Source organism: Papio anubis, chromosome 6 (assembly GCF_008728515.1).
Source record: "Papio anubis isolate 15944 chromosome 6, Panubis1.0, whole genome shotgun sequence".
Taxonomy (NCBI): domain Eukaryota; kingdom Metazoa; phylum Chordata; class Mammalia; order Primates; family Cercopithecidae; genus Papio; species Papio anubis.
Genome location: NC_044981.1, coordinates 113,051,667 through 113,079,382, shown reverse-complemented (window position 1 = coordinate 113,079,382; position 27,716 = coordinate 113,051,667). Strand labels below are relative to the sequence as shown.

General features: G+C 42.0%; 1 protein-coding gene across 1 annotated transcript; it reads left to right on the top strand.

Moving 5' to 3' along the window:
• Positions 1-246: 246 nt before the first annotated feature.
• Positions 247-27,129, top strand: GINM1 (glycoprotein integral membrane 1). The gene is made up of 8 exons (XM_003898062.5): positions 247-546; positions 7,340-7,399; positions 7,563-7,659; positions 13,900-14,051; positions 14,917-15,073; positions 15,687-15,817; positions 17,686-17,849; positions 26,207-27,129. The coding sequence occupies exons 1-8, from the start codon at positions 427-429 to the stop codon at positions 26,316-26,318; spliced, it is 993 nt and encodes a 330-aa protein (XP_003898111.3). The 5' UTR covers positions 247-426; the 3' UTR covers positions 26,319-27,129.
• Positions 27,130-27,716: the final 587 nt, after the last annotated feature.

Genomic DNA, 27,716 nt, shown 5'->3' with positions numbered 1-27,716 from the left:
ATGTTTCATTTTTAATGTACAACAGTTTTCTGAAATATTTCCATTGTTTTCATCGTATAGGTACATGTACATGTACACACCAAGACACATGCATGTGTGTATATACTAATTTTTAAAATAATGGCTACGAGAATATTTGCATTGCTCAAGTTGGAGTCCTGTCCACTCCTGAGGGCGGGTCTAATGAGGGGCCGTACCTTCCAAGACTTCACTCCGCCCCTGGACGCCGCGCGGCGCTGCGCGTGCGCAAACGCTTTTCCCCGGCGAGCCGGATCTCGGAGTCTCCCCGTGCCTTCCGAGGCCTCCCTGGAAGGGGACAGCCCGCCCCGCCCCGCCCCGCCCCGCCCGCCGAAGCTCCGCCCCGCCCGCGGGCCGGCTCCGCCCTCACCTCCCGGCCGCCGCTGCCCTCTGCCCCGGTTGTCCAAGATGGAGGGCGCTCCACCGGGGCCGCTCGCCCTCCGGCTGCTGCTGTTCGTGGCGCTACCCGCCGCCGGGTGGCTGACGACGGGCGCCCCCGAGCCGCCGCCGCTGTCCGGAGCCCCACAGGTAGGGCAGGGCGGACCCGGCTGGCCGCTTTACGACTCCGACCCTCCGGGAGGCCCGGGCAGTCCACAATGACGCTTTCCACATCCCACCGGTGGGCAGGGGCGGGGGTCCGGGCCCCCGAAGGAGGTGTGGGGAGAAGCACCCCAGGAAATTGGGGCGGCGTGGGAGGCCGAGGTAAGAGGGAAGGGACCTACTGGGGCTGCGTCGCTGTGAGTGAGCCTCGAGCCACCCCACACTGACTCTCCGGCGGCCCAAGCCGGCGCGCGACCTGACGGGGCTTTGCAGTCGAAGCGCGCGATTGCCGGTGATCGCAGGCCTTCGTAATGGCGCCTTCCCGGGATAGAGCCGGCGCTTGGGCAGGGAATGTTTGCGTGCTCGGGAAGTGTGGAAGTTGCCCACTTCGCGCGTTTCCAGGCCACCTGTGCCTGCTCGGCCTGCGATCGCGAGGGCCCGCCGTCCCGAGGCTGCGGGGCTCCGCTGGGCTGAGGTGGGCAGAGGCAGAGACCCGGCCCTCGCGCGACGTAGTGTTTTTGTCGGATGTTGGAGGAGAAGTTCTCACGGCGGGGCGCGATCCGCGGCGTCGGCATCCGCTGGGAACTCAGCCCGTCCTCTGGGGGCGGGGCCCAGCAGTCCGGGTTGGCGAGTCCTACAGGTGCTTCTGATGCCGGCTGAGGTGGGAGAATCGAGGCATCCTAACATTGAAACGTGGCTGATGCTCACCATTTCTGCCGTAGAGTCGTGCCTACCTAGGCCAGTATCAGCCTTTTTTCAGTAGAATGGTAGGGAAAAGTTTGAATATTTTAAAGTGCAAGTTTTCTGAGAATGACAAGAGACTATGTCGGTACACCTTATCTTACTCCTCAAGACTTGAATACGAACACTCTAAATATAAAGGTGAAGGGCACGGTAAATGTCACTTTGACCAACAAGGTGAAACCCCGTCTCTACTAAAAATAGAAAAATTAGCCGGGCGTGGTGGCAGGTGCCTATAGTCCCAGCTACTCGGGAGGCTGAGACAGGAAAATTGCTTGAACCCAGGAGGCAGAGGTTGCAGTGAGCCAAGATCGTGCCACTGCACTCCAGCCTGGGTGACTGAGCGAGACTCCGTCTCAAACAAAAACAAAACAAAGCAAGTTTTAACGTTTTAGAATAATGACATTACCCCATGTGGGTACAAAAATGACGAGCATGTCTCAGTTCTGCAGGGCATTCCAAGAAGCCAGACATTGCCTGCCGTAAGAACCACCTATATCTGAAATTATATGTGGATCACAGTTGCATCTGGTTAAACAATAGGAATGTGATGGACAGGCGCCAAGGGACCAAATAAAAGTGAAATAGTTCTAAAAAGTTCTGGAAATATGGACATTATTTTCCCATTTTTCAAGTTTTAAAGATTCATAATTGACACCTATGTGTCAAGCGATGTTTAGGTCTATATAATCTGTGAAAAATACATTTTGACTGCAGGCTTAAAATACACTGCATTGTCAGCTGGCTCTTAGTGATTTTATTATTTCAGTTCTCCCTTCTTGGACCTTCATTTCACTTTTGGAAAGTCCAGATCTAAACTCGGAAATTCACATATTAAGCTGGGTGCAGTGGCTTACGCCTGTAATCCCAGCTACTGGGGAAGCCAAAGCCAGAGGATCGCTTGAGACCAAGAGCTGGGTGTTGACTGATAAGCCTGGTTAACATAGCAAGAGCCTATCTCAACAATAAACAGTTTCACAGATTAAATGAATGCTGAACAATAGAAAGAGAATCCCATTACCTGGACTGTGTTTGTGGGAAACTGAAGTCCCTTGATCTAAGTCTTCTCAACGTCTTATTGTGAAACATTTCCAAATAGGAAAGAATTTCACAGTGGTCCCATATATTGTATAAGTGCTGTCCAGTAGAACTTTCTGCCTTGATGGTTATGTTTTTTCTCACCTTGTGAGTAGCCACTGGACTGCTGTGGCCACTGAGCACTTGAAATGTGGCCAGTGCCAGTGAGGAACTGCTTTAAAATTTTTATTTAATTTTAATCAATTTAAATGTAAATAGTCACAAGTGATTAGTGTGTACCATATTGAACAGTGCAGAACCAGACTACCCTTAACATTACTAGCTTTATCACATCTGTCCATCCTCATATCTAGCCTGATATAAATTAAACTGGTTGAAGTCAGGAAAATTCTGCCTTCTTCCAATGACTCAGATTTATTGGATTATAAGCATTTTTCAGTTTTTATGTATGCAGTTGTCAGAAGTTGAGGTTATACAAGATTGCCTTTTTTTTTTTCTGAAACAGAATCTCACTCTGTCTCGCCCAGGCTGGAGTGCAGTGGCATAATCTCGGCTCACTGCAGCCTCTGCCTCCCAGGTTCAAGTGATTCTGGTATCTCAGCCTCCTGAGTAGTTGGTACCACCAGCATGTGCCACCACACCTGGCTAATTTTTGTATTTTTATTTTTATTTTTTATTTTTGAGACAGAGTCTCAGTCTGTCTCCCAGGCTGGAGTGCAGTGGCGTCATCTGGGCCCACTGCAAGCTCTGCCTCCTGGGTTCAGGTTCAAGTGATTCTCCTGCCTCAGCCTCCCGAGTAGCTGGGATTACAGGCTCCCGCCACTATGCCCAGCTAATTTTTTAATATTTTTAGTAGAGATGGGGTTTCACCATGTTGGCCAGGTTGGTCTTGAACTCCTGACCTCAAGTGATCCGCCCACCTTGGCCTTCCAAAGTGCTGGGATTACAGGTGTGAGCCACTGTGCCCAGTCACTTTTTTTTTTTTTTTTTTTGAGATGAAGTCTTGCTCTGTCCCCCAGGCTGCAGTGCAGTGGTGCGATATTGGCTCACTGCATCCTCTGCCTCCCGGGTTCCAGTGATTCTTCTGCCTCAGCCTCCCAGATAGCTGGGATTACAGGCACGTGCCACCATGCCTGGCTAATATTTGTATTTTTAGTAGAGATTTTCACCATGTTTGCTAGGCTGGTCTCAAACTCCTGACCTCAGGTGATCCACCTGCCTCAGCCTCCCAAAGTGCTAGGATTACAGGCATGAGCCACCATGCCTGACCAAAAAATAAAAGTCTTTATAGTAAATTCTTCTAATATTAAATTAACTTGGTCACCAAAGAGAGGCATTCAGAGGACACTTACTTTCTTGTATGCATAACTATATATTTCACTCAGACATATTTTAAACCACCTATTACCTTTATTCTTAGGAACCCACTTGTGTCCCCAATGGGCATCCTATGAGTAAAGGAATTAGAAGAATTGAAGATGGTTAGGGAGAAACTTTTCAGTGCCCCCAAGTATCGGGGGAACCAGCCCCTGATATTTCAACGTAGGTTCTTTTCTATTTTCCCTAAGTGTCGGCTGGTCTGAGGAATAAAGGGAAAGAGTACAAAAGGAGAAATTTTAAACCTGGGTGTCTGGGGGAGACATCACATGTCAGCAGGTTCTGTGATGCCCCCCAAGCCGCAAACCCAGCAAGTTTTTATTATGGATTTCAAAAGGGAGGGAGTGTACGAATACGGTGTGGGTCACAGAGACCACATGCTTCACAAGGCAATAAAATATCACAAGGCAAATGGGGGCAGAGCAAGATCACAGGACCTGGGCGAAATTAAAATTGCTATTGAAGTTTCATGTCCCACTGGGCACTCACTATCATTGATAACATCTTATCAGGAGACAGGATTTGAGGGCAGACAACCAGTCTGACTAAAATTTACTAGGCAGATATTTCCTCATCCTAATAGGCCTGGGGGCACTACGGGAGACCCGGGCTTATTTTGTCCCTTATCTACAAATGTATAAGACAGACATTCCCAGAGCGGTCATTTTAGAGACCTCCCCCAGGAATGCATTCTTTCTCAGGGCTGTTCCTTGCAGAGAAAAAGAATTAAACAATATTTTTCCTATTTGCTTTTGTAAGAAGAGAAACATGACTCCGTTCCACCTGGCTTCCAGGCAGTCAGACCTAATGGTTATCTCCCTTGTTCCCTGAACATTGCTGTTATCCTGTTCTTTTTTCAAGGTGCCCAGATTTCATATTGTTTAAACACACATGCTTTATGAACAATTTGTGCAGTTAACGCAATCATCACAGGGTCCTGAGGTGACATACATCCTCAGCTTACGAAGGTGACAGGATTAAGAGATTAAAGACAGGCATAGGAAATCACAAGAGTATTGATTGGGGAAGTGATAAATGTCCATGAAATTTTCACAATTTATGTTCAGAGATTGTAGTAAAGACAGGAGTAAGAAATTATAGAAGTATTAATTTGGGGAACTAATAAATGTCCATGAAATCTTCACAATTTATGTTCTTCTGTCACGGCTTCAGCCGGTCCCTCCGTTCGGGGTCCCTGACTTCCTGCAACACCCAAGCACTTTCTAAGTATATGCAACCCTGGCTCACAAGCCTGAACTTCCAGTTCAATCAGAAGTTCTCAAGAACAATAAATATGACCTGGCTCTGAACTCCTGGTCAGGAGGCAGTAAGGAGCGTGCTTCCCTTTTGCAGTGAAATCATTCAGAAATATCAGAAAAGAATTTCGTTGAACTTGGTTCTCTGGAAAATATAGTGTGCTTGTGTCTGTTAATTGTCTTTTTCAAACTCTGTAATTTTACTAGGTAGGTGAGATATATATATATATATATACACACACACACACATATATATATATATATATATATATATATATAAAGTTCAGTAAGTTGCTAACAATGTTGTGTATGTTCACTGCTAAACGGCCGAAGCTATAAAATGGTTTCCTAGAACAACATTGGAGGCTTACTTCTGGGCTGTTAGAAGAATAGTAGTTTATAATTAATACATTCTCTAGTTTGCAGAGGAGATCCATGTGACTTGAATTTGGACATAAAACAATATAGCTGTCAATCTGATGGCTCATTGAATGTTGATTTGTTTTAGATGCACTATTGATTCTAACCCTCTAGATCAAGGTGGTCCAGGAGAAAGCCGGCTAGTTCTGAGGAATTGCTAGTTGGAAAGCTTCCTAGGCTTCTAGTTGGGAAGTGAACCAAAGTCACTCTAAATGTATGATGTGGGTCTTGTGTGGTATGAATCCTGTTCCACAAGTTATTCCTGGAATGAGCTCAACCTCATGAAATTTCACCAGTCTTATTCTCTCATTTATTGGAAATTATATATAAAGTATTGAGGATACTCAGGGCCAGCAGATGTACTTGTATATTCTTTTTGATGTTTATGAACAGTTTTCCTATTTTCTAAGTTAATACAACCTCAAAGAAAAAGTATTTGAGAGGAGTATTGTTTTTATTCTAGAATAACAATGTCTATTTGTGAATAAACTTAGGAAAAAATTTGATTTACAAATGACAGATTGTAGTTCCTGTGGTCAGTGGTAAATACTTCTTAAAATAGTGCTTGCTTCTCTATATAAAGCATGTCATCTTCAATATTTGGGTATATTGCTTTTGATCATACCTTGAGAGGCAATAAAATTGGAACACTACAGATACTTGTATAAGAAGCACACTCAAGAAAGGGTCAGTGCAACTTTGGTCAGGTGTGGCTGATGCCCGTCATCCCAGCACTTTGGGAGGCCGAGGTGGGTGAATCACGAGGTCAGGAGTTTGCGACCAGCCTGACCAACATGGTGAAACCCCATCTCTGCTACAAATAAAAAAATTAGCCAGGCGTGGTGATCCCAGATACTGTAATCCCAGATACTCAGAAGGCTGAGGCAGGAGAATCGCTTGAACCCAGGAGGCGGAGATTGCAGTGAGCCGAGATCACTACTGCACTCCAGCCTGGGCAACAGAGCAAGACTCCATCTCAAAAAAAAAAAAAAAAAAGTCAGTGCAATTTTGTTTATAAAAGCAAAAAGTCGGAAACAACTCAGATGTCCATGGGTAGTAGAGTAAATAAGTAAATTGGTAGTCAGAAATGGACTACTGTGATTATAGCTATGTGCATCAACAGTATCAGCTAAAGTTAGGGAAGAATACATATACTGTTATCCCCCTTATATAAAGCTCAGAAACATATAAAGCTAAGCAACATATTGTTTAGAGAGAGACACACAGGTAGTAAAACTATAAAGAAAAGCAAGAAATGATTCAAATGGAATTGGGTGTAGGATTCCTTCTGGGGGGATACAGGGCAATTATGCAGAGCCTGCCAAGGCAGGGGTAATATTTTATATTTTATCCTCGGTGGTACTTACAGGAGTGCTTATCTTTTAAACTCTACATTTGCATATTATATACTCATGTGATACTTTTCACAAGTAAATAGAAAAAATATATATTATAAAAAATTAGACCTGGTGTGGTGACTCACGTGTGTAATCCCAGCACTTTGGGAGGCCGAGGCAGGCGGATCACGAGATCAGGAGTTCAAGACCATCCTGGCCAGCATGGTGAAACCCCATCTCTACTAAAAATACAAAAATTAGCTGGGTGTGGTGGTGCATGCCTGTAATCCCAGCTACTCGGGAGGCTGAGGCAGGAGAATTGCTTGAACCTGGGAGGCGGAGATTGCAGTGAGTTGAGATCGCGGTACTGCACTCCAGCCTGGTGACAAAGTGAGACTCTCTGGGAAAAAAAAGAAAAAAATTATAAAAAATATGAATTGTAAATAAGGGTGGAAAAATGGCTATAAAATGGAAAAGATGGTCCTTTAAACTCTCTTAATGCTGTTATAAGTGATTGTACAATAGATATAATTGGAGGGAAAAGAGATAGCCATGTTATTCTCAATCTGTGAGATGTAGACCTATCCAATTTACACAATACTTGTTTTACAGGACGGCATCAGAATTAATGTAACTACACTGAAAGATGATGGGGACATATCTAAACAGCAGGTTTGTCTCCTTTTCTGGTTTTAATATATAATTTAGCTAACTGCTATGCAGCTTATTTGATTTTTTTAACCTGCATATCTAATTTAGTTAATCTTTTTTGACATGAAGAGTTTGCTATTATTTATAAATATTGGAATTAATGTGTATGCTGCTTTATTTTAAGGTTGTTCTTAACATAACCTATGAGAGTGGACAGGTGTATGTAAATGACTTACCTGTAAATAGTGGTGTAACCCGAATAAGCTGTCAGACTTTGATAGGTGAGTACTACTAAATTATTTCCATAATTGCTCTGTTTTTTTGTTTGTTTGTTTTTGTTATTGTTATTGTTTGTTTTTTGAGACAGTCTTGTTCTGTCACCCAGGCTGGAGTGCATTGGTGCGATCTCAGCTCACTGCATCCTCCACCTCCTAGGTTCAAATGATTCTCATGCCTCAGCCTCCAGAGTAGCTGGGACTGCAGGCATGTGCCACCATACTCAGCTAATTTTTGTAATTTTAGTAGAGACAGAGTTTTGCCATGTTGGCCAGGCTGGTCTTGAACTCCTACCCTCAAACCATCTACCCTCCTCTGCCTCTCAAAGTGCTGGGATTACAGATGTGAGCCACTGTGCCTGGCCTGTTCTGTTTTTAATAATACTAAATTAGCAAAACAATTTTTGGATGTTATATATTTCCATTTTAAAGTAAAAATAGGCTGGGCGCGGTGGCTCACTCCTGTAATCCCAACAATTTGGGAGGCCGAGGTGGGCACATCACGAGAGGTCAGGAGTTCGAGACTAAACTGGTCAACATGGTGAAACCCCGTCTCTGCTAAAAATGTGGTGTGTGCGCTTGTAATCCCAGCTACTCGGGAGGCTGAGGCAGGAAAATCGTTTGAATCCAGGAGGTAGAGGCTTCAGTGAGCTGAGATCACACCACTGCACTCCAGCCTGAGTGACAGGGCGAGCCTCTGTCACAAAAAAAATAAAAATAAAGTAAAAATATACATCACTGAAGCAAGAGGATCACTTGATCCCAGGAGTTTGAGACTGCAGTGAGCTATCATTATGCTACTGCACTCCAGCATGGGTGACCGAGCAAGACCCCATCTCTAAAACACACACACACACACACACACACACACACACAATCAGAATGTACAATAACACTAATGTGTTTAAAACTCTATTCTTATTTTATATTGGCTGCTTCTGGCATATTCACTATTTTCCATAAGATCAGCATTGATGAAACTGCATTTCTGGTAAGTTGATATTGATGTAAGAATGTGCATAGAGGTGGGGCATGGTGGCTCTAGCACTTTGGGAGGCTGAGGCGGGTGAACTGCCTGAGCCCAGAGTTGGAGACCAGCCCGGGCAACAAGGTAAAACCTTGTCTCTGCAAAAAATGCAGAAATTAGCTGGGTGTGGTGATGTGTGCCTGTAGTCCCAGCTACTCCTGAGAGGTGGGAGGATCGCCACTGCACTCCAGCCTGGGCAACAGAGTGAGACCCTGGCTAAAAAAAAAAAAAAAGTGCATAAAGGTAGTAAATCGGATAGCAAAAGCCAAGAAAATGAATTGTCTGATTATCTAGTTTTCAGTTTACTCTACCCTTATCCTTATGTCAGTAGAACATTTTCTTTTTAACCTTTAAAAATTTTGAGTTGCTTAAAGGTAAGCAGATACGTTGCATTGGAATATGCCATATTATTTGGATGAAATAGCAAATACAAAGAATATACATAGGATTTTTTTTTTTTTTTTTTGAGATGGAGTTTTTGTTCTTGTTACCTAGGCTGGAGTGCAGTGGCACAATCTTGGCTCCCTGCAACCTCCTCCTCCTGGGTTCAAGTGATTCTCCTGCCTCAGCCTCCCGAGTAGCTGGGATTACAGGTGCCCGCCATCATGTCTGGCTGATTTTTGTATTTTTAGTAGAGATAGGGTTTCGCCATGTTGGTCAAGGCTGGTCTCGAACTCCTGACCTCAGGTGATCCGCCCGCCTCGGCCTCCCAAAGTGCTGGGATTATAGGCGTGAGCGACCGCGCCCGGCCCATTTGTTGTTTCTGTCAGTCTGTCTTTTAGTTGGGATTTTAACTTATTTACATTAATAAAATTACTGATACATTTGGATTTAAATCCTCCTTCTTAATTGTTTCCTCTTTGTGCCAACTGTTCTGTGTTTCTTTTTCTTCCCCCTTTGCCTTCATCTAGGTTAATTATTTTTGGTATCATAGTTCCCTTCTGTCTTGGTTTTACATAATTTTATTGTTCTTTTAGTGGTTACCCTTGCTACCAATAAATTAGTACTTTTGGCTGGGCATGGTTGCTCATGCCTGTATTCCCAGCCCTTTGAGAGGCCAGAGCTGGAGGATGACTTCCGCCTGGGAGTTCGAGACCAGCCTGGGCAACATAGGGAAACCTATGAGCCCGGTGTGGTGGCACAGGCTTGTTTTCCTAGCTACTTAGGAGGCTGAGGCGAAAGGATCCCTTGAGTTCAGGAAATAGAGGCTGCAGTAAGCTGTGACTATACCACTGTTGTCCATCCTGGGTGACAAAGTGAGAGCCTATTTCAAAAAATGAATTTAAAAAATAAAAATAAATAAATTTGTACTTTTATCACTTCCCAAACAATGCAAGAACCTTAGAACACTTAAATTCCATTTATTCCCTTTTTGCCTTTGCGTTATTATTATGTATTTTAACTCTTTGTGTTCTTAAACCCCATGTGACATAATTGTTATTGTTTTATGCAGTCCAGTATTCATGTTAATCATGGTTACCTTTTTCACTGCTCTTTATTCCTATCTGTGCTCCACTCTATATCATTTGGTTGGAATTTCAAGTTCCAAATTTATTTCTTCTATCCCTGTTTCTCTGTACATTCTGCAACTCCTCCCTTACCCTCACACATTTGCATTGTGCCCTCGTTGTCATTTTCCTTCGGTCTAAAGAATTCCCTTTAGTATTTCCTTCAGTACAGGTTTGTTAGCAGTGAATGGTCTGAGGTTTCATTTGTCTGAAAACATCTCTTTGCCTTCATTTTAGAAGGCTATTTTTGCTGGCTGTGGAAGCATAGCTTAGCATTTTTAACACTTTATTTTCTCCCCTGCTGGGTGAGACTGCCAGACACTTTGTCAAGCTTTCTTGCCTCCTAGTCATTGCTTTCTACTCAGCTTTTCAACCTCTCTACCTGTTCTGCTTGGAAGTTGGCAAATGCCTTCGGGGGAAGAAGTCACATAGGATATTGTGCTCACCTCAGGGAGCTCTTTTCTTGGCCCTTCAAGTGCTGGCCGTCTTTAGCTTCTGATGCCTCTAGACAGATATAGGTTTTGTGTGTATATGTGGGTGTGTATTTTTTACATCTTCTAGTGGATCTTTGCAAGTGGTTCATTGCAAGAGGGTTGGTGTACTACAAGCTAATCCATGGTAGCTAAGAAAGGAAATGCTAGTACTATTGAAATAATAATTCTTTTGTTGTTGTATTCACTGGAAACAGGACGTGGAATGCAGCCTCTCTCCTCTCTTGTGGCCATATTTTAGTCATCCCAGTCAGTGCACTGAGTTTGTTTCTATGATAACTGAAATAAATGCTCATCTTACCCAGTTACAACAGGAATCTTCAAAACATTAGATGCAGCAGCAACAACAAATCTTCTTTAATTCTTTAAAGAAACTTTTTCTTTAGTTGGTGTATTTGTTATTTATTGCTGCATAACAGTTTAACCCAGAAATCAGTGGCCTAAGACAGTATTTATTATTTCATAGTTTCTGTAGGTCGAGAATCTGAGCTTGGCTTAGCGGGGTCCTATGGTTCTCAAAAGGCTGCCATCATGTCAGGGCTCATCTGGGAAAAATCTGCTTCCCAGCTCATTCATGTGGTCATTGGCAGGAGTCAGTTCCTTCTGAACTCTTGAACAGAGGCCTCAGTTCCTCACCAGATATTGGTTGAAGGCCTTCCTCAGTTCGTTGTCACATGAAACTCCCCATAGAGCGTCTCACAACGTGACAAATTAGCTTCATCATTGAGAGGACAAGAGAGACTGCCAGTAAGAAAAAGAGTTCTAGCAAGACAGAAGTCACAGTCTTTAATAATCTAATTGTGGCAGTAACATTCCATCAGTTGTGCTATGCTCTGTATGTTAGAAACAAGTCACTAGGCTCTGTGTAATGGCTCGTGCCTGTAATCCCAGCTATTTGGGAGGCTAAGGCTGTAGGATCACTTGAGGCCAGGAGTTCAAGACCAGCCTAGGCAAGATAGCAAGGTTGTCTCTTTCAAAAGAACAAAAAGAAAAAAAAAAGACTGTCTCATTCATGGATAGATAGAGAGGTAACTAACTGACTAGTCACTAGGTCCGGCCCACTTGAGGAAGGAATTGCAGAAATGTCTGACTCCTAGAGGCAAGAGTCATTGAGAGGCATTTTTGAAAGCTGCCTACCACAGTAAGGAAGTCAGAATATGAAGGGCTTTGTTGTTTTTTATTTAATTTTACTCAGTATTAGAGGTACTGTATGAGGCTCTTCTCACATTGCTATAAAGAAATACCTGAGACTGGGTAATTTATAAAGAAAAGAGGTTTAATTGGCTCATGGTTCTGCAGGCTGTACAGGAAGCATGGCACCAGAATCTGCTCAGCTTCTAAGGAGGCCTCAGGAAGCTTTTACTCATGGTGGAAGGCAAAGGGGGAGCCAGTGTCTCACGTGGCAGAGCAGGAGCAAGAGAGAGCGAGAGTGGCAGGGGGGTGCTGTAACACCAAGCCATGAGGGATCTGCCCCCATGGCCCAAACACCTCCCACGAGGCTCCACCTCCAACATTGGGAATTACATCTCGACATGAGATTTGCGGGGGAACATCCAAACTATATCGGGCACCAAATTTGCAGGCTGAAGAATTGCCACTTGGGTGTATTTATATGACTGCATTTTCTCACCCATTGAGTCTCCTGTACCCTAGTCTTTGGGCTTACGGACATGGTGACACAGCACCTGCTGTTCTACAAGGCAGACCCACGAGTGTAATGGTCCGTTGAAACGTGGGGATGGACCATGAGAGAGGGGGTACCTTTGGCAGTGGTGCCTTTCAAAGGGCATGAAGGATTAGGCAGGCACACTAGAGAGAGGAGCAGTGAGGGGCCACATGAGGAGCCTGAGGACGACCAGTTAGAGGACTGGGAACCTCACAGAAGTGCCACTAAAGGTGCACGAGCAGGAGGCTGTGGACTGAAAACCACGTCACAGTGAGATGAGCCTGGCACTGTTGTCTGAATGGTTTGGAGGGGGGACTAAAGCAGGGGAGAACAGGTAGGTACATCTTGTAACAGTAAGTAGTTAATGAACTAGATATTGAGATATTCCAGACAAAGGAAGTAGCCCTATAGAAGCACAGAATCAGGTTAAACAGCTGGGTGTGCATTCAGATTGTACATCTGGGTTCCCGTTTGGCAAATAATCTTCAGATTATTTGAGGGATAGAAACAAAATGCTCCATCTGTGGCGGGTGCATTGGTGTATGTTGCTTTATCTTTTTCGATAGCACTTCTACCTTAATAGAGTAACCATTGGCTCTATAAACCAGTTGCAGGTACTATACCCCATTTCTACTGGAGCAGGAGTAGGGGTTTCCTAGCTAGAGAAGAACATGGACAATAGCTAGTCCTACCCCATTATCCATTACCAGAGAGAAATGACAGACCTCCCCGACCCTCTTTCCCCATACCTGCTTTCTCTAATAGTAATGAGTCACTTATCGGGGAAAGGATTGAGAAAAGAACTCAATTTTCTTACTGCTTGGGCATCTTTTCTCACAGGATTTTGTGGATACATGAATGGATGAATGTATGTGCTTACTGTGTTAAAACATGGGATTGACCGTATCTTCTGGCTGGCTTTATAGTTATGCCTTGTTGGTTCCTCCTTGCCAACCTGTGTAAAAGAATAGGAAAGATGGGCCGGGCACAGTGGTTCGTGCCTATAATCCCAGCACTTTGGGAGGCCATGGTGGGTGAATCACTTGAGGTCAGGAGTTAGCAAGACCAGTCTGGCCAATATGGTGAAACCCCGTCTGCTAAAAATACAAAAAATCAGCTGGGCATGGTGGTGCAAGCCTGTAATCCCAGCTACTCGGGAGGCTGAGGCAGGAGAATCCCTTGAACCCAGGAGGCAAAGGTTGCAGTGAGCTGAGATGGCGCCACTGCACTCTAGCCTGGGCGACAGGGCAAGACTCCATCTCAAAAAAAAAAAAAAAAAAAAAAAGGAAAGATGTTGCTAGTGTGATATTTCATACAAAGTCTAAAGATCAACACATTTTGCCCGTTCAAATGAGTGTAAGCAGGCATAAAGATTTGTCAGATTGTCTTTGTTTTTAATAAATCTGAAACGGCATTGAGATCAGGGATGAAGAAAGCCAAAGAAATTGGTTTACAACTGTCTTGTTCCATGTAAATGTCATCAAAATAATCAAACTCAGTAACAAATTTGGTGGTAATTTTTGTTCAAAGTTGTCACTACTTTTTTTTTTATAGTGAAGAATGAAAATCTTGAAAATTTGGAGGAAAAAGAATATTTTGGAATTGTCAGTGTAAGGATTTTAGTTCATGAGTGGCCTATGACATCTGGTTCCAGTTTGCAGCTAATTGTCATTCAAGAAGAGGTAGTAGAGATTGATGGAAAACAAGTAAGATAGTATGTTTATTAATTGGGAATTAAATTATAAAGATTTAGATTTGTGCTAGGTATTATGCATGTGTTCAGTTATTTTGTTTCTGACTTGATAAGAAAGGTGTCTAATGTTGCCTATATCCAATTATTTACAATTTTTGTATATTTATTTTAGCATTTGAAATGTATTTTTTAAATTTCCCATATTCACACATGTTTATATCACTTTAAAATGTATGGACATTATTAAATAGAAAGTAAGGAAAGAGATTCAATTTGGCTCATAGTTCTGCTACCATTTCCTCTATGGTAAATGAAGTCTCTGTGTGTAAATGAAGTAGAATCGAGATTAAGCTTACAGTAGTAAGTGTCAAAGCAGACAGGAATATTATTAAAGTTGCAAGTTAAGTGCCCCAAAGTGGGAGTACGGGGAAATAAAGAGTAATTGTCGGCTGGGCATGGTGGCTCACGCCTGTAATCCCAGCACTTTGGGAGGCCAAGGCAGGCGAATCACCTGAGGTCGGGAGTTCGAGACCAGCCTGACCAACATGGAAAAACCCCGTCTCTACTAAAAATACAAAGTTAGCCAGGCGTGGTGGTGCATGCCTGTAATCCTAGCTACTCGGGAGGCTGAGGCAGGAGAATCGCTTGAACCCAGAAGGCGAAGTTTGCGGTGAGCTGAGATCGCACCATTGCTCTCCAGCCTGGGCACAGCAAGAGCGAAACTCCATCTCAAAAAAAAAAAAAAAAAAAGAAAGAATAATTTATCCGAATAGGACACATGTTTTAGTTATATAGATCTGGGAGGAAAATTTGCTTTTAAATTTTTATGGGGCTGTGCCACTATTTAAAATAAAGAATAATTATATTTTCTTTCACAGGTTCAACAAAAGGATGTCACTGAAATTGATATTTTAGTTAAGAACCGGGGAATACTCAGACATTCAAACTATACCCTCCCTTTGGAAGAAAGCATGCTCTACTCTATTTCTCGAGACAGTGACATTTTATTTACCCTTCCTAACCTCTCCAAAAAAGGTAACTTAAAAGACCATTATTTAAAGTATTAAGGAGATTATTTATTTAGTTGGTAGCTTTATATATACTCTTGAACTTTGTTGTTTTTTACACTATTTGCAAAAGTTGCTATTGATCTTTAATTAATAGTTAATATGTTTGGAAATGAGCTTCTTTAAAAAATGCTTCATAACATGTGTTGCTTCATATGTCCGTTTAAGGATTTTAGGACTCTATTTTGAGCCTTAGTAGAATGTGATCAGTGCTGTTTGCATAGTGACATTTTTCAGTAATTATTCACTCTTACTCTGGGTACTGATCACAAAATATGTAATAAGACTATTGTAAAGGTTCATTCAGATGAAGAATATTCCTTTTTTCACAGAAACGTAGAACTTCTAAAATTTTGGCTTTCTATGTGACAGAATCATAACTGCTTTAGCTCCTTATACATGTCTTTGTTTATAGCTCTCTTCTGGCATTTAAATCAGTGAACATTCAGATATGTTCATTTTTTCTCCCATGGTAAAATATGTGTTCTTACTATCCTAAATGCTATTATTGGTTTGGTAATCTTAGGTCTAGTAGGATAAGACACCAGCATTTTGGTAATGTTGCTCTTTCTCCTGGGTAGAAAGTGTTAGTTCACTGCAGACCACCAGCCAGTATCTTATCAGGAATGTGGAAACCACTGTAGATGAAGATGTTTTACCTGGCAAGTTACCTGAAACTCCTCTCAGAGCAGAGCCTCCATCTTCATATAAGGTAAATCAAGTATTTGGTGTTGTATTTATTTGGTGTTATCATAAGCATTCATGGTTATGATGAAGAAAATTGATCTAGCATTTAAAATGGAGTGGAAATTATGAAAATGGAACCATGGAGCATTGGTGATAAGGGACTCATCTTGGTCTTAATGTGATACTTTTAGGTATTCCTATTTTCCTCTTCAAGCTTTGTTTAATAATATTGTAGTCAGATCATGATTATCAAGGTGCTGGATTTCATGTGGTTAGAATTATCAATTCCACAGTTCTTTCTCATATCCAGATTTCTGTGTTTATTCTGCACCTGCTACCTTGCATACACACATGTGCATTGTGCCCTCAGGATCTTGCCCAGTGATTCAGCTCAGGTGGTTGAGAATGTACTTTCTGGAGTCAGCCTGCCCAGGCTTGAAACCTGGTTCTGCTGCAGACTAGTTATGTGACTTGAACAAAAAAATTTTTTTTTCTTTGAGATGGAGTCTCGCTCTGTCACTTAGGTTGGAGTGCAGTGGTGTGATCTCAGCTTAATCTTCCGCCTCCCAGGTTCAAGTGATTCTCCTGCCTCAGCCTCCCAAGTAGCTGGAATTACAGGCGCATGCCACCGTGCCTGGCTGATTTTTGTATTTTCAGTAGAGACAGAGTTTCACCATGTTGGCCAGGCTGATCTCAAACTCCTGACCTCAAGTGATCCACCCACCTTGGCCTCCCAAAGTGCTGGGATTATAGGCATGAGCTGCTGTGCTGTCCTTGAACAAATTCTTAATCTCTCTAACCTCAGTTTCTTTATCTGTACAGTGGGGCACCCACTTAATCTGAATAGTAGTGTAAAGTAGTATCTCATGAAGTTGTTATAAGGATTAAATAAATTGGGTACTACATCTAAATATGCATTAGCACCTACTAATTTCTCGAACGTTACCTGTGACATTTATACTGCTTACTAGGAATATATTCATGGGTTCAGAGAGTATCCTGATATCTCTGTGTGTATTAAGTAGGCCCCTACCCAAAATTCATTTTTAGATGAGCGGGGTCTGTGGTTGTCTTAGGAATTGGTTGATGTTCTCACTGGAGGGTCAGGTTATGTTGGGTCAGTGTGGACTGTAGCACCTTTACCCTGTCCTTGCCTGAGCATCATGGCGGGTCATTTGGGCAGGATATCTTATAGCCCACCATAAAATTACCCACCAGAGTTCTTCTCTCATAAAGAAATATAGAAACATGTTTTGTACACAGTGAACTTCCCATTTGTTCTAAAAGCTATTAATATATTTAATACTTTCTCTCTTCTTTCTCACCCAATACTCTAAATACTAGAAACAGATAGTTGACTCTGCTCCATTTCATTTATAATGGAGTAGCCTAACGAATCTCTTGTCAATCAGCAATTATTTTCTTTTGATTTGTAATTAGAAAACAATATAAATAATTTTACAGGCTATTAACATTTCTGTGCTTGTATCTTCTTTCTCTTGTGCTCTAGGTACTGGAAACAGATAGTTGACTCTGCTCCATTTCATTTATAATGGAGTAGCCTAATGAATCTCTTGTCAATCAGCAATTATTTTCTTTTGATTTGTAATTAGAAAACAATATAAATAATTTTACAGGCTATTAACATTTCTGTGCTTGTATTGTTAGAACACATTTTAAAATTATAAGTAACTTTACTGAGGCACATTCTAAAATAAAATGCACCGTTTAAAGTATACAATTAGTTTTGACAAATGTAGTCACCCATGTAACTACCAGCACAATCAAAATATAGAATATTTTCATCATCCCAAAGCTAAAACATTAAAAAATTTAAAGTTTATTCTTAGAGATCGATGCAACTTGCATATCTAATCAAAACTCCTTTTTCAGGTAATGTGTCAGTGGATGGAAAAGTTTAGAAAAGATCTGTGTAGGTTCTGGAGCAGTGTTTTCCCAGTATTCTTTCAGTTCTTGAACATCATGGTGGTTGGAATTACAGGAGCAGCTGTGGTAATAACCATCTTAAAGGTGCTTTTCCCAGTTTCTGAATACAAGTAAGTATTTCTTATTTTTGAAATGTTAGTATTTTTAATGATTAAAAAGTGAGACATATTTGCTATGTTTTAAAGTAGAAAATATAAAAATTAGAGAGGGTAAGACAAATGGGAGGGAAAATAACACCTACTGTTTTTCTAGCCCATCTTCCAATATTAGCAAAATTGAAACACATTTATTGAATAGCTATTGGAATCAGGACATTCTTAGAGATTCAGATGTGAGTAAGACAAACTCTGCTAAGAACTTAAAATCTAGTAGCGGAGGAAGGAAACAAATATGTGTAATGGAAAATGCAAGTGTATGATCAGAGGTGAGCAAAACCAGACGACTTCATGATGTATTTCAACCCCAGAGTGTCAGTTTAAAATGTAGTTAATTTCAGTAGACAAGCAGGATACTCGTTGCAGCATTGTTTGTAATAGAAAATAAAAGCAAAAGAGGCTGGGCACGGTGGCTCATGCCTGTAATCCCAGCACTTTGGGAGTCCGAGGCAGGTGGATCATGAGGTCAAGAGATCGAGACCATCCTGGCCAACATGGTGAAACCCCATCTCTACTAAAAAAAAAAAAAAAAAAAAAAAAAAGGCCGGGTGTGGTGGCTGACGCCTGTAATCCCAGCACTTTGGGAGGCCCAGAGGCCGAGATGGGTGGATCACGAGGTCAGGAGATCCAGACCATCCTGGCTAACACGGTGAAACCCTGTCTCTACTAAAAATATAAAAAATTAGCCGGGCGTGGTGGCGGGCGCCTGTAGTTCCAGCTACTCGGGAGGCTGAGGCAGGAGAATGGCGTGAACCCGGGAGGCGGAGCTTGCAGTGAGCCGAGATGGCGCCACTGCACTCCAGCCTGGGAGACAGCGAGACTCCGTATCAAAAAAAAAAAAAAAAATTAGCCCGGACCTGGTGGCTCATGCCTGTAATCCCGGCACTTCGGGAGGTTGGGGCGGGTGGATCGCAAGGTCAGGAGTTTGAGACCAGCCTGGCCAATATGGTGAAACCCTGTCTCTACTAAAAATACAAAAATTAGCTGTAGTGGTGGGCGCCTGTAGTCCCAGTTACTCAGGAGGCTGAGGCAGGAGAATGGCTTTAACCCGGGAGGCGGAGGTTGCAGTGAGCCGAGATTGCGCCACTGCACTCCAGCCTAGGCGACAGAGTGAGACTTCATCTAAAAAAAAAAAAAAAATTAGCTGGGCGTGTGACACCCACCTGTAGTCCCAGCTACTCAGGAGGCTGAGGCAGGAGAATCGCTTGAACCCGGGAGGAGGAGGTTGCGGTGAGCCGAGATCGCGCCATTGCACTCCAGCCTGGGAAACGAGCGAAACTCCCTCTCAAAAAAAAAAAAAAAAAAAAGTAAAAGCAAAATAAAAACCCTTTTAACTGTTTGTCAATGAGGGCTAATGAGATTTTCTCTGGCTGAATAAGTCCAAAATCTATTATGTGGGGGGCAATATGGCAAAGCGGTATGAACACATTTAGGTAAAACAAAAGTATTATGTGTATATAAATGCATAGAAAATTTCTGGAATGAGATGATGTTATCTTTAATGAGTGGGAATGAGAGCAGAGGTGGAGAGACTGACTTTGACTTCCTTTTGTATATTTTTTAGTCAAAAATTATTTTATAATAAAATTTAAAATGAATTTTTGTTAGTATTTTCCCAAGTCAGTCATTTTATTTATTTAATTAATTTGTTTATTTATTGAGTTGGAGTGTCGGTCCATCACCCAGGCTGGAGTGCAATGACGCAATCTTGGCTCACTGCAACCTCCGCCTCCTGGGTTCAAGCGATTCTGCTGTCTTGGCCTCCCGAGTAGCTGGGGTTACAGGCATGCACCACCTTGCTTGGCTAATTTTTGTATTTTTAGTAGAGACGGGGTTTCACCATGTTGGCCCAGGTGGTCTTGAACTCCCGACCTCAGGTGATCCACCCGCCTCGGCCTCCCAAAGTGCTGGGATTACAGGCGTGAGCCACCCCGCCTGGCTCATTAGTCATTTTAATTATCTTAATAGAAACAAATCTCAATGCAGATGACCACAGTTCTTGGCTTAGCTACATTGCATTATACTTTTATGTAACAGGATTTTTGGAAAAGAAGACCTAATTTGAACATTTACTTTTCCACTTGCTTCTTATGAGGTCTTTGAACCTCCGACTTCTTCAGGTGTAATGATGAACTAATGCCTCACTTGAAGGATTGTTGAAAGTCAAAGTCATGAAGCAAGCAAAGCACCTGCAGAGTAAAGAAATATTAGTTGCCCCTCCCACCTCTTAGTTTATATTTCCACTGAAGAATTGGCATTCCCATTCCTTTCTGATACAGAAGTAGTATCCTTATCCAAAATGCTTAGAACCAAAAGTGTTTCAGATTTCAGATTTTTTTGGATTTTTGAATATTTGTGTTATACTAACTGGTTGAGCATCCTCAATCTAAAATCCAAAATGCTCTTGGGAGCATTTCCTTTGCATATATGGAAATATATATATATATATACACACACACACTCGTATATATTTTATATAAATATATATACGTGTGTGTGGGTGTGTGTATATATATGGAGAGAGAGAGAGAGATGGGATCTTGCTATGTTGGCCAGTTTGGTCTTGAACTCTTGGCCTCATGCCGTCCTTCCTCCTTGGCCTCCCAAAGTGCTAGGATTACAGGTGTGAACCACTGTGCCTGGCCAAGCATTTTTCTTTAAGTATCATGTTGGCACTCAAAAAAGTTTTGGATTTTGGAGCATTTTGGATTTTGGATTAGGAATGCTTGACCTGTAATAAAAATTCTATAATTTAAGATTTTTTTTTCCCCTTTGGCTGCCAGGAAGTTCCAAACTTTTTTTGAACTTTCTTATGTATACCTGCATAGAAAATGGTGTTGTAATGTTTTTCTTTTGCCATTGTTTTGTTATGGGTTTCTCTGCAGGTACAGATGCAATATAAAATGAAAAACCAAATTTGCAGTTGTACTGCAGATGCTTCCTGGTAGAAAAGGATGTAATAGAGAACTATAGAGAGCAATGAACTGAAAATATCCCTTCTCTGTTCTTCAATTCTTATTCTTCTACCTAGAGGTAGTCATTGTCAACTGTTTGAGTTGACATTTTTAATCCGAATTCTATGTACTAGTGTAAATGTATACTAGATAGTAATAATTGTTTATCAACTCAGATTGTTAATTGTTCTGCATTGCATTTTTCACTTAATACAGAGGTTTCCCAAACTGTCTTGGTTTACAGTATCCTTAGTGTGCCAGTAATTTTTTTTAATGCCCCTATACTTAGGCCAAAAGACAAATTTAAAGATTTTTAAATTTTGTCCTTTTTTTTTTTTTTTTTGAGACAGAGTCTCGCTCTGTTGCCCAGGCTGGAGTGCAGTGGCACAATCTCAGTTCACTGCAAGCTCTGCCTCCTGGGTTTACGCCATTCTTCTGCCTCAGCCTCCTGAGTAGCTGGGACTACAGGCGCCCGCCACCATGACCAGCTAATTTTTTGTATTTTTGGTAGAGACAAGGTTTCACCTTGTTAGCCAGGATGGTCTCGATCTTCTGACCTCGTAATCCATCTGCCTTAGCCTCCCAAAATGCTGGGATTACAGGCATGAGCCACAGCACCTGGCAATTTTGTTCTTAAATTACTAGTTTAAGAAGTACTAGTGGGATGTGAATACCTATAGAGCACTACACACTACCTCATACCTTGGCATCAGTGGGAAATTGACATCCTCATTTCTTTTTTAGTGTTAGTTTTGTACAGTATTTGCTTTTTATCATAGTAACCACCTGTGTTATCCATTTTGTGTTGCTTATAAAGTAATACCTGGGCTGGTTACTTTATATAGAAAAGAGATTTATATATTTAGCTCATGGTTCTACAAGAACCATGTAGGCTGTACAAGAAGCATGGTGCTGCCATCAGCTGGGCTTCTGGTGAGGTCCTCAGGCTGCTTCCACTCAGCAGCAGCGCAAGGCAAAGGGGAGCGGCATGTGCAGAGATCACATGTCAAGAAAGGAAGCAAGAGGAACAGCAGGGAGGTGTCAGGCTCTTTTTAACAGCCAGCTCTCCAGGTAATGAACAATGAGAACTCATTCCCTTCCCCTCTAGAGAGGGCATTAATCTGTTCATGAGGGATCTGTCACCATGACCCAAACACTTCCTATTAGTCCATACCTCCAACATAGGGGATTAAATTTTAACGTGAGGTTTGGAGGGGAAAAACTTTCCAAATCTAGCACCACCAAAACCCAGCTTTGGAAAGATTGACTTCACTGAATATTTTGCAGTCTAATGTTAAAACCATGAAGTAACCTCAAACTAGTATTACACATGAAGTCTCTTGAAAATTTATAATATTCTGTGGTGCCGCCGTGAGTGTGCTCACCAACACAGGGACCTCAGTGCAGTTTGGGAATCATAGACCTAAGACCTTATCTTATCACTACATATATTCTTTTTTGTCCCCTTAGTTATTTTAATTCCATTTTATTTTGTATTACTTATTTTTGAGACAAGGTCTCACCTTGACACCCAGGCTGGAGTGCAGTGGCTCAGTCATAGCTCACTGCAGCCTCAATCTCCCAAGACTCAAGTGATCCTCTCACCTCAGCCTCCTGAATAGGTAGGACTAAGGTGTGTGTCACCATGCCCAGCTAATTTTTTAAATTTATATTTTGTAGAGCCACGTTTTCCCAGGCTGGTCTCAAACTCCTGGGGTCAAGCAATCCTTCCACCTTGGCTTCCCAAAGTTCTGGGATTACAGGCATCACCCACCGTGCCCAGCCCTTAATATTATTTTTAACTGACATGTCATAATTATGTATAGCTTACCTATTCTTTTTATGGCTACATAGTTCTAAAGGAGATAGGAAAAATACTTTGGTTTTTTCCTACTCTGACACTCTGGAGTACTTCACATTGGGCACCAATACGTGTGTGGGGATTTTTCCCCACCAATAACCAATTCTCCAGTGGACACCAGCGGGGTGTCCTGTAATTCTTTCAGTTCTGATACTTTCCACCTGGACATAGCTTCAGATTCCCACGGGCTAAGGGCTTAGTTCTACAAGACTGTCCCCCTTCAGATGCCAGTTGTAAGCCCCAGATTCTGACCAGCTGGGTTAAAGAGGTTCCCATGACCTCCTCTTTGGGTTTGCTTAATTTGCTTGGGACGTCTTTGGGGCGGCTCACAGATCTCAGGGAAACACTTCCACTTACTGGTTTATTACAAAGGAAACATGAACAGGCAGATGGAAGAAGTGCATAGGGCAGGATATGGGAAGGGAGAGAGGGGTTCAGAACTTCCCTGCCCTCCCTAGGTGCACCTCTATCCAGGCCCCATACCTGTTTGTTCAGCTATCCAGAAGCTCTCCAAACCTAGTCCTTTTGGGGTTTTTTTTGCAGGTTTCATCACACAGGCATGATTGATTGTATCATTGGTCACTGGTGATCAACTCAACCTTCAGTACCCCATTCCCTTCCTCAAGGTTGGGGGATGGGACTGATCTCATGGTTGATACCCCTGGCAACCAGCTCCCCTGTTGAGGCTATCCAGGATCTCCGCCCCCCTCACCATCAGTCATCATTAGCATCCAAAAGACACTTACCACTTTGGAGATTTAAGGGCTTCAGGAGCTATTCCAGGAAGCCAGAGGAACCTACAAGTCACAATATCACAGGTGTTCCACAGTATAGATATACCTTGACAAAACCATTCCTCTAACTTTACATAATTTCCAATTTCATGTTAATCCCAGTAATGTTCTAGTATATTCTTGCACATATATTTCTTTACACATGTGTATTTATGTACAATAGATTCCTAAAAGCAAAATTACTGGGTCACAAGTAATTGTATTAACTCCTTACAACCTGATGATAATCTTTTTTGGTTTTGCTACTAAAAATATAATTCATCTTAATTTGCATTTTCATCTTACTAGCATCTTTGCTAGTTTAGGTCTGGGTGGGTTCAACATCTTTGTGATAATTGGTTATGTATGATTCTCTCATGACTTGCTTACTTCGAGCCTTTGGCCGTTTTTCAATTGTGTTGCATTTTGTAACTATTATTATGGAAGAGCTCTTTGTCTATTATACATATATAATGCACATTGCAGATTCTTTTTACTGATCCCAGCCTATCATTTGTGTGTTGCTCATTTATGGTATCTCATATCATACAAAAGCTTTAAATTCGAAGTCTAAGCAATTCATGTTATTTATGGCATCTAGGGTTTTTATTTTGCCTACTAAGTAGGCCAGACTTTCCTATCTTAAAATTATGGGGCTTTTTTTGTTTGTTTTTTGTTTTTTAAAGACAGGGTTTTGTTCTGTTGCCGAGGCTGGAGTACAGTGGCAGTGCTATCAAGGTCCACTGCAGCCTTGACCTCCTGGGTTCAAGCGATCCTCCTGCCTCAGCCACCCAAGTAGCTGGGACTACAGGCACTTGCCACCATGCCTGGCTAATTGTTGTTGTTGTTGAGACAGAGTCTTGCTCTGTTGCCCAGGCTGGAGTGTAGTGGTGTGATCTTGGCTTGCTGCAACCTCCACCTCCTGGTTTCAAGCAATTCTCTTGCCTCAGCCTCCTGAATAGCTTGAGATTACAGATGCCCGCCACCATGCCTGGCCAATTTTTGTATTTTTAGTAGAGATGGGTTTCACTATGTTGGCCAGGCTGGTCTCGAACTCCTGACCTCAAGTGGTCCACCTGCCTTGCCTCCCAAAGTGCTGGGATTGCACGTGTGAGCCCAGCCATTTTTTTTTTAAACTATTTTGTGTAGAGACAGGGTCTCACTATGTTGCTCAGGCTGCACTCCTTGGGCCCAAGCACTAGGCCCACTCCAAAGGTGCTGGGATTACTAAGGGCATGAACCACTGTGCCCAGCCATTATATTTTCTTAAAATTAATTAATTAATTTATTTCTATTTTTTGAGACAGAGTCTCACTCTGTTGCCCAGGCTAGAGTGCAGTGGCGCAATCTCTGCTTACTGCAGCCTCCGCTTCCCGGGTTCAAGCGATTCTCCTGCCTCAGCCTCCCAAGTAGCTGGGATTACAGGTGTGCACCACCACGGCCAGCCAATTTATGTATTTTTAGTAGAGACAGGGTTTCACCATGTTGGCCAGACTGGCCTCGAACTCCTGGACTCAAGTGATCTGCCCGCCTTGGCCTCCCAAAGTGTTGGGATTACAGGCGTGAGCCACTGCGCCTGGCCAAAATTTATTTTTTAGCATGACTTTTCTGTATACTTTTAAAGCTAGAGTTCTCATTTTATTTCCCAAACAGAGGCCATTTTTCCATTAGTAATTTCTCATTGACTTAGAATGTTACCTTATTAAAAACTAAATTTCCATATATGTTAGTCTTTTTCTGGACTCTTTTCTGTCCCAATGATCTATTTGTCTATTCCTGTGCCAGTAGCACACTTTTACTCTCATGTTTTGTTTTTGTTTTTGAGACAGGGGCTAACTTTGTCACCCAGGCTGCAGTGCAGTGGCACGATCTCGGCTCACTGCAGCCTCCACCTCCCGGGTTCAAGTGATCCTCCCACCTCAGCCTCCTGAATAGCTGGGACTGCAGGTGTGCACCACCACGCCCGGCTAATTTTTTCTGTTTTTAGTAGATGGGGTTTTGCCATGTTGCCCAGGCTGATCTCGAACTCCTGGGCTCAAGTGATCTGCCCTCCTCAGCCTCCCACAGTGCTAGGATTATAGGTATGAGTCCCTACACCTGACCTACTATCATGTTTTAATAAAGAGAGCTAGTTAAGGCAACTTTGTCTTCTCCCCATTGTTCTTTTAAAAAAAAATCTTATGGCTATTCTTGCAGTTACTCCCCTGTGAACTTTAGAATCTGTCTGGTTCTATAAACAACTAACCTCTGTTGGTGTTCTTATTAGAATAACACCAAATTTACAATATAGGGTCCTAGATTCAATCCAAAGACGTACTCTCTGGTCAGAGATTTTAAGTAACAAAAAGAGCAACACAATCTAAAGACCTAAGGTTGTGTTCTAGTGGTGAGTGTTGTTTAGAAAGGGGCTTAGGCTTAGGCTTTTTGCTCAGCCTGGGTGTATCTAGGAACCTAACTCTGTCTTGGAGATATATACTTACCCTGTTCTTCCCTAAAATAGGAAATAATGAACTTCCTCGATGCCTTTCTATTCTCTCAGCCAGTTTGGTTGAAGTGACTTTGGGCTCAGAGTTTGTACAACCACTATGAATTTTTAAATAGAATGCAGCAAAAGCACCTAACCTTAGGTATATATTATAACCTTGAAGTAGCCTTTTCTCACTATCAAACTACAGGCAGAGGAAACATTTAATTTTGATAGTAATTAATCACTTTCTATTTCAGAGGAATTCTTCAGTTGGATAAAGTGGATGTCATACCTGTGACAGCTATCAACTTATATCCAGATGGTCCTGAGAAAACAGCTGAAAACCCTGAAGATAAAACATGTATTTAAAACGCTGTTTCATATCATGGACTCCAAAGTAGCTTATTGCCTCCAAATTTGCCACTTGAATATAATTTTCTTTAAATCGTTAAGAATCAGTTTATACACTAGAGAAACTGCTAAACTCTAAGACTGCCTGAAAATTGACCTTTACAGTGCCAAGTTAAACTTTACCTTATTCTCGGCTGGGCGCGGTGGCTCACGCCTGTAATCCCAGGACTTTGGGAGGCCAAGGCGGGTGGATCATGAGGTCAGATCAAGACCATCCTGCTAACATGGTGAAACCGTCTCTACTAAAAAAAATACACAAATTAGCCAGGTGTGGCTGTGCACACCTGTAATCCCAGCTACTCGGGAGGCTGAGGCAGGAGAATTGCTTGAACCCAGGAGGCAGAGGCTGCAGTGAGCCAAGATCACGCCATTGCACTCCAGCCTGGGCGACAGAGCAAGACTCCATCTCAAAAAAAAAAAAAGTTGACCTTATTCTCTAAAAGGGCTGGCTATTCATATGATGAATTGTTAAGGAAAACTGAAAGTGGAAGAGAAGACATGTGAAGAGACTTTGAAATTATCAAAAGAAAACAAAAAGACCAGACAAAATCTCATGTGCCAATAACTTTTCAAGGTGCCTTTGTTAAGGGAATTATATCCACTTAATTACTATAATATATAAGACTTTATGAAAAGCACTTTATAAAATTCTAATTTAAAAGCTCAAGAACTTAACACTTATTTTTTTATTTAGTAGTGTGCCTTTATATGAAGTGTGTGACTCACTATAAAATCACTGAAGTGTATCATGATTTGATTGTATCCTGTACCAAGACTACTTACCTTGAATGCGCCAAGATTTAAAAGTAGTATGACACGTTCTCACTCCAAAATAAACTTTTTTTTTTTTTTTTTTTTGAGGAAAAAAGTATAGCCGTTTTGGTTACACCGATATAAAACCTTTGCCCAGGTAAGAATGACCAAGATGCAGGAGTAGGTATACTTTCATTTACACTGGCTGAAAGCATGGCTCAAATTGAATGAGTCCAATGATACCATGAGTTAGATTGTGCCCTTGGTCTTGTGGTTCTAGATACAGTGCTGTTTACCCTAAAAGTGTTTTATTACCTTTTTAAACCATCACTCATATTGACATACTAATATTTTACAATGTGAATGAGTACATATAACTCATCTCTATGTGATAGTTTCTATTGTTTTATTAAAAAATATTTTTACTGCAACCCATCATTTTGAAAACATTATCCAAGAAAGTAATGGTGGTTTTTTTTTTTTTTTGAGATGGAGTTTCACTCTTGTTGCCCAGGCTGGAGTGCAATGATGTGAGCTCACTGCAACCTCCGCCTCCCAGGTTCAAGCAATTCTGCCTCAGCCTCCTGAGTAGCTGGGATTACA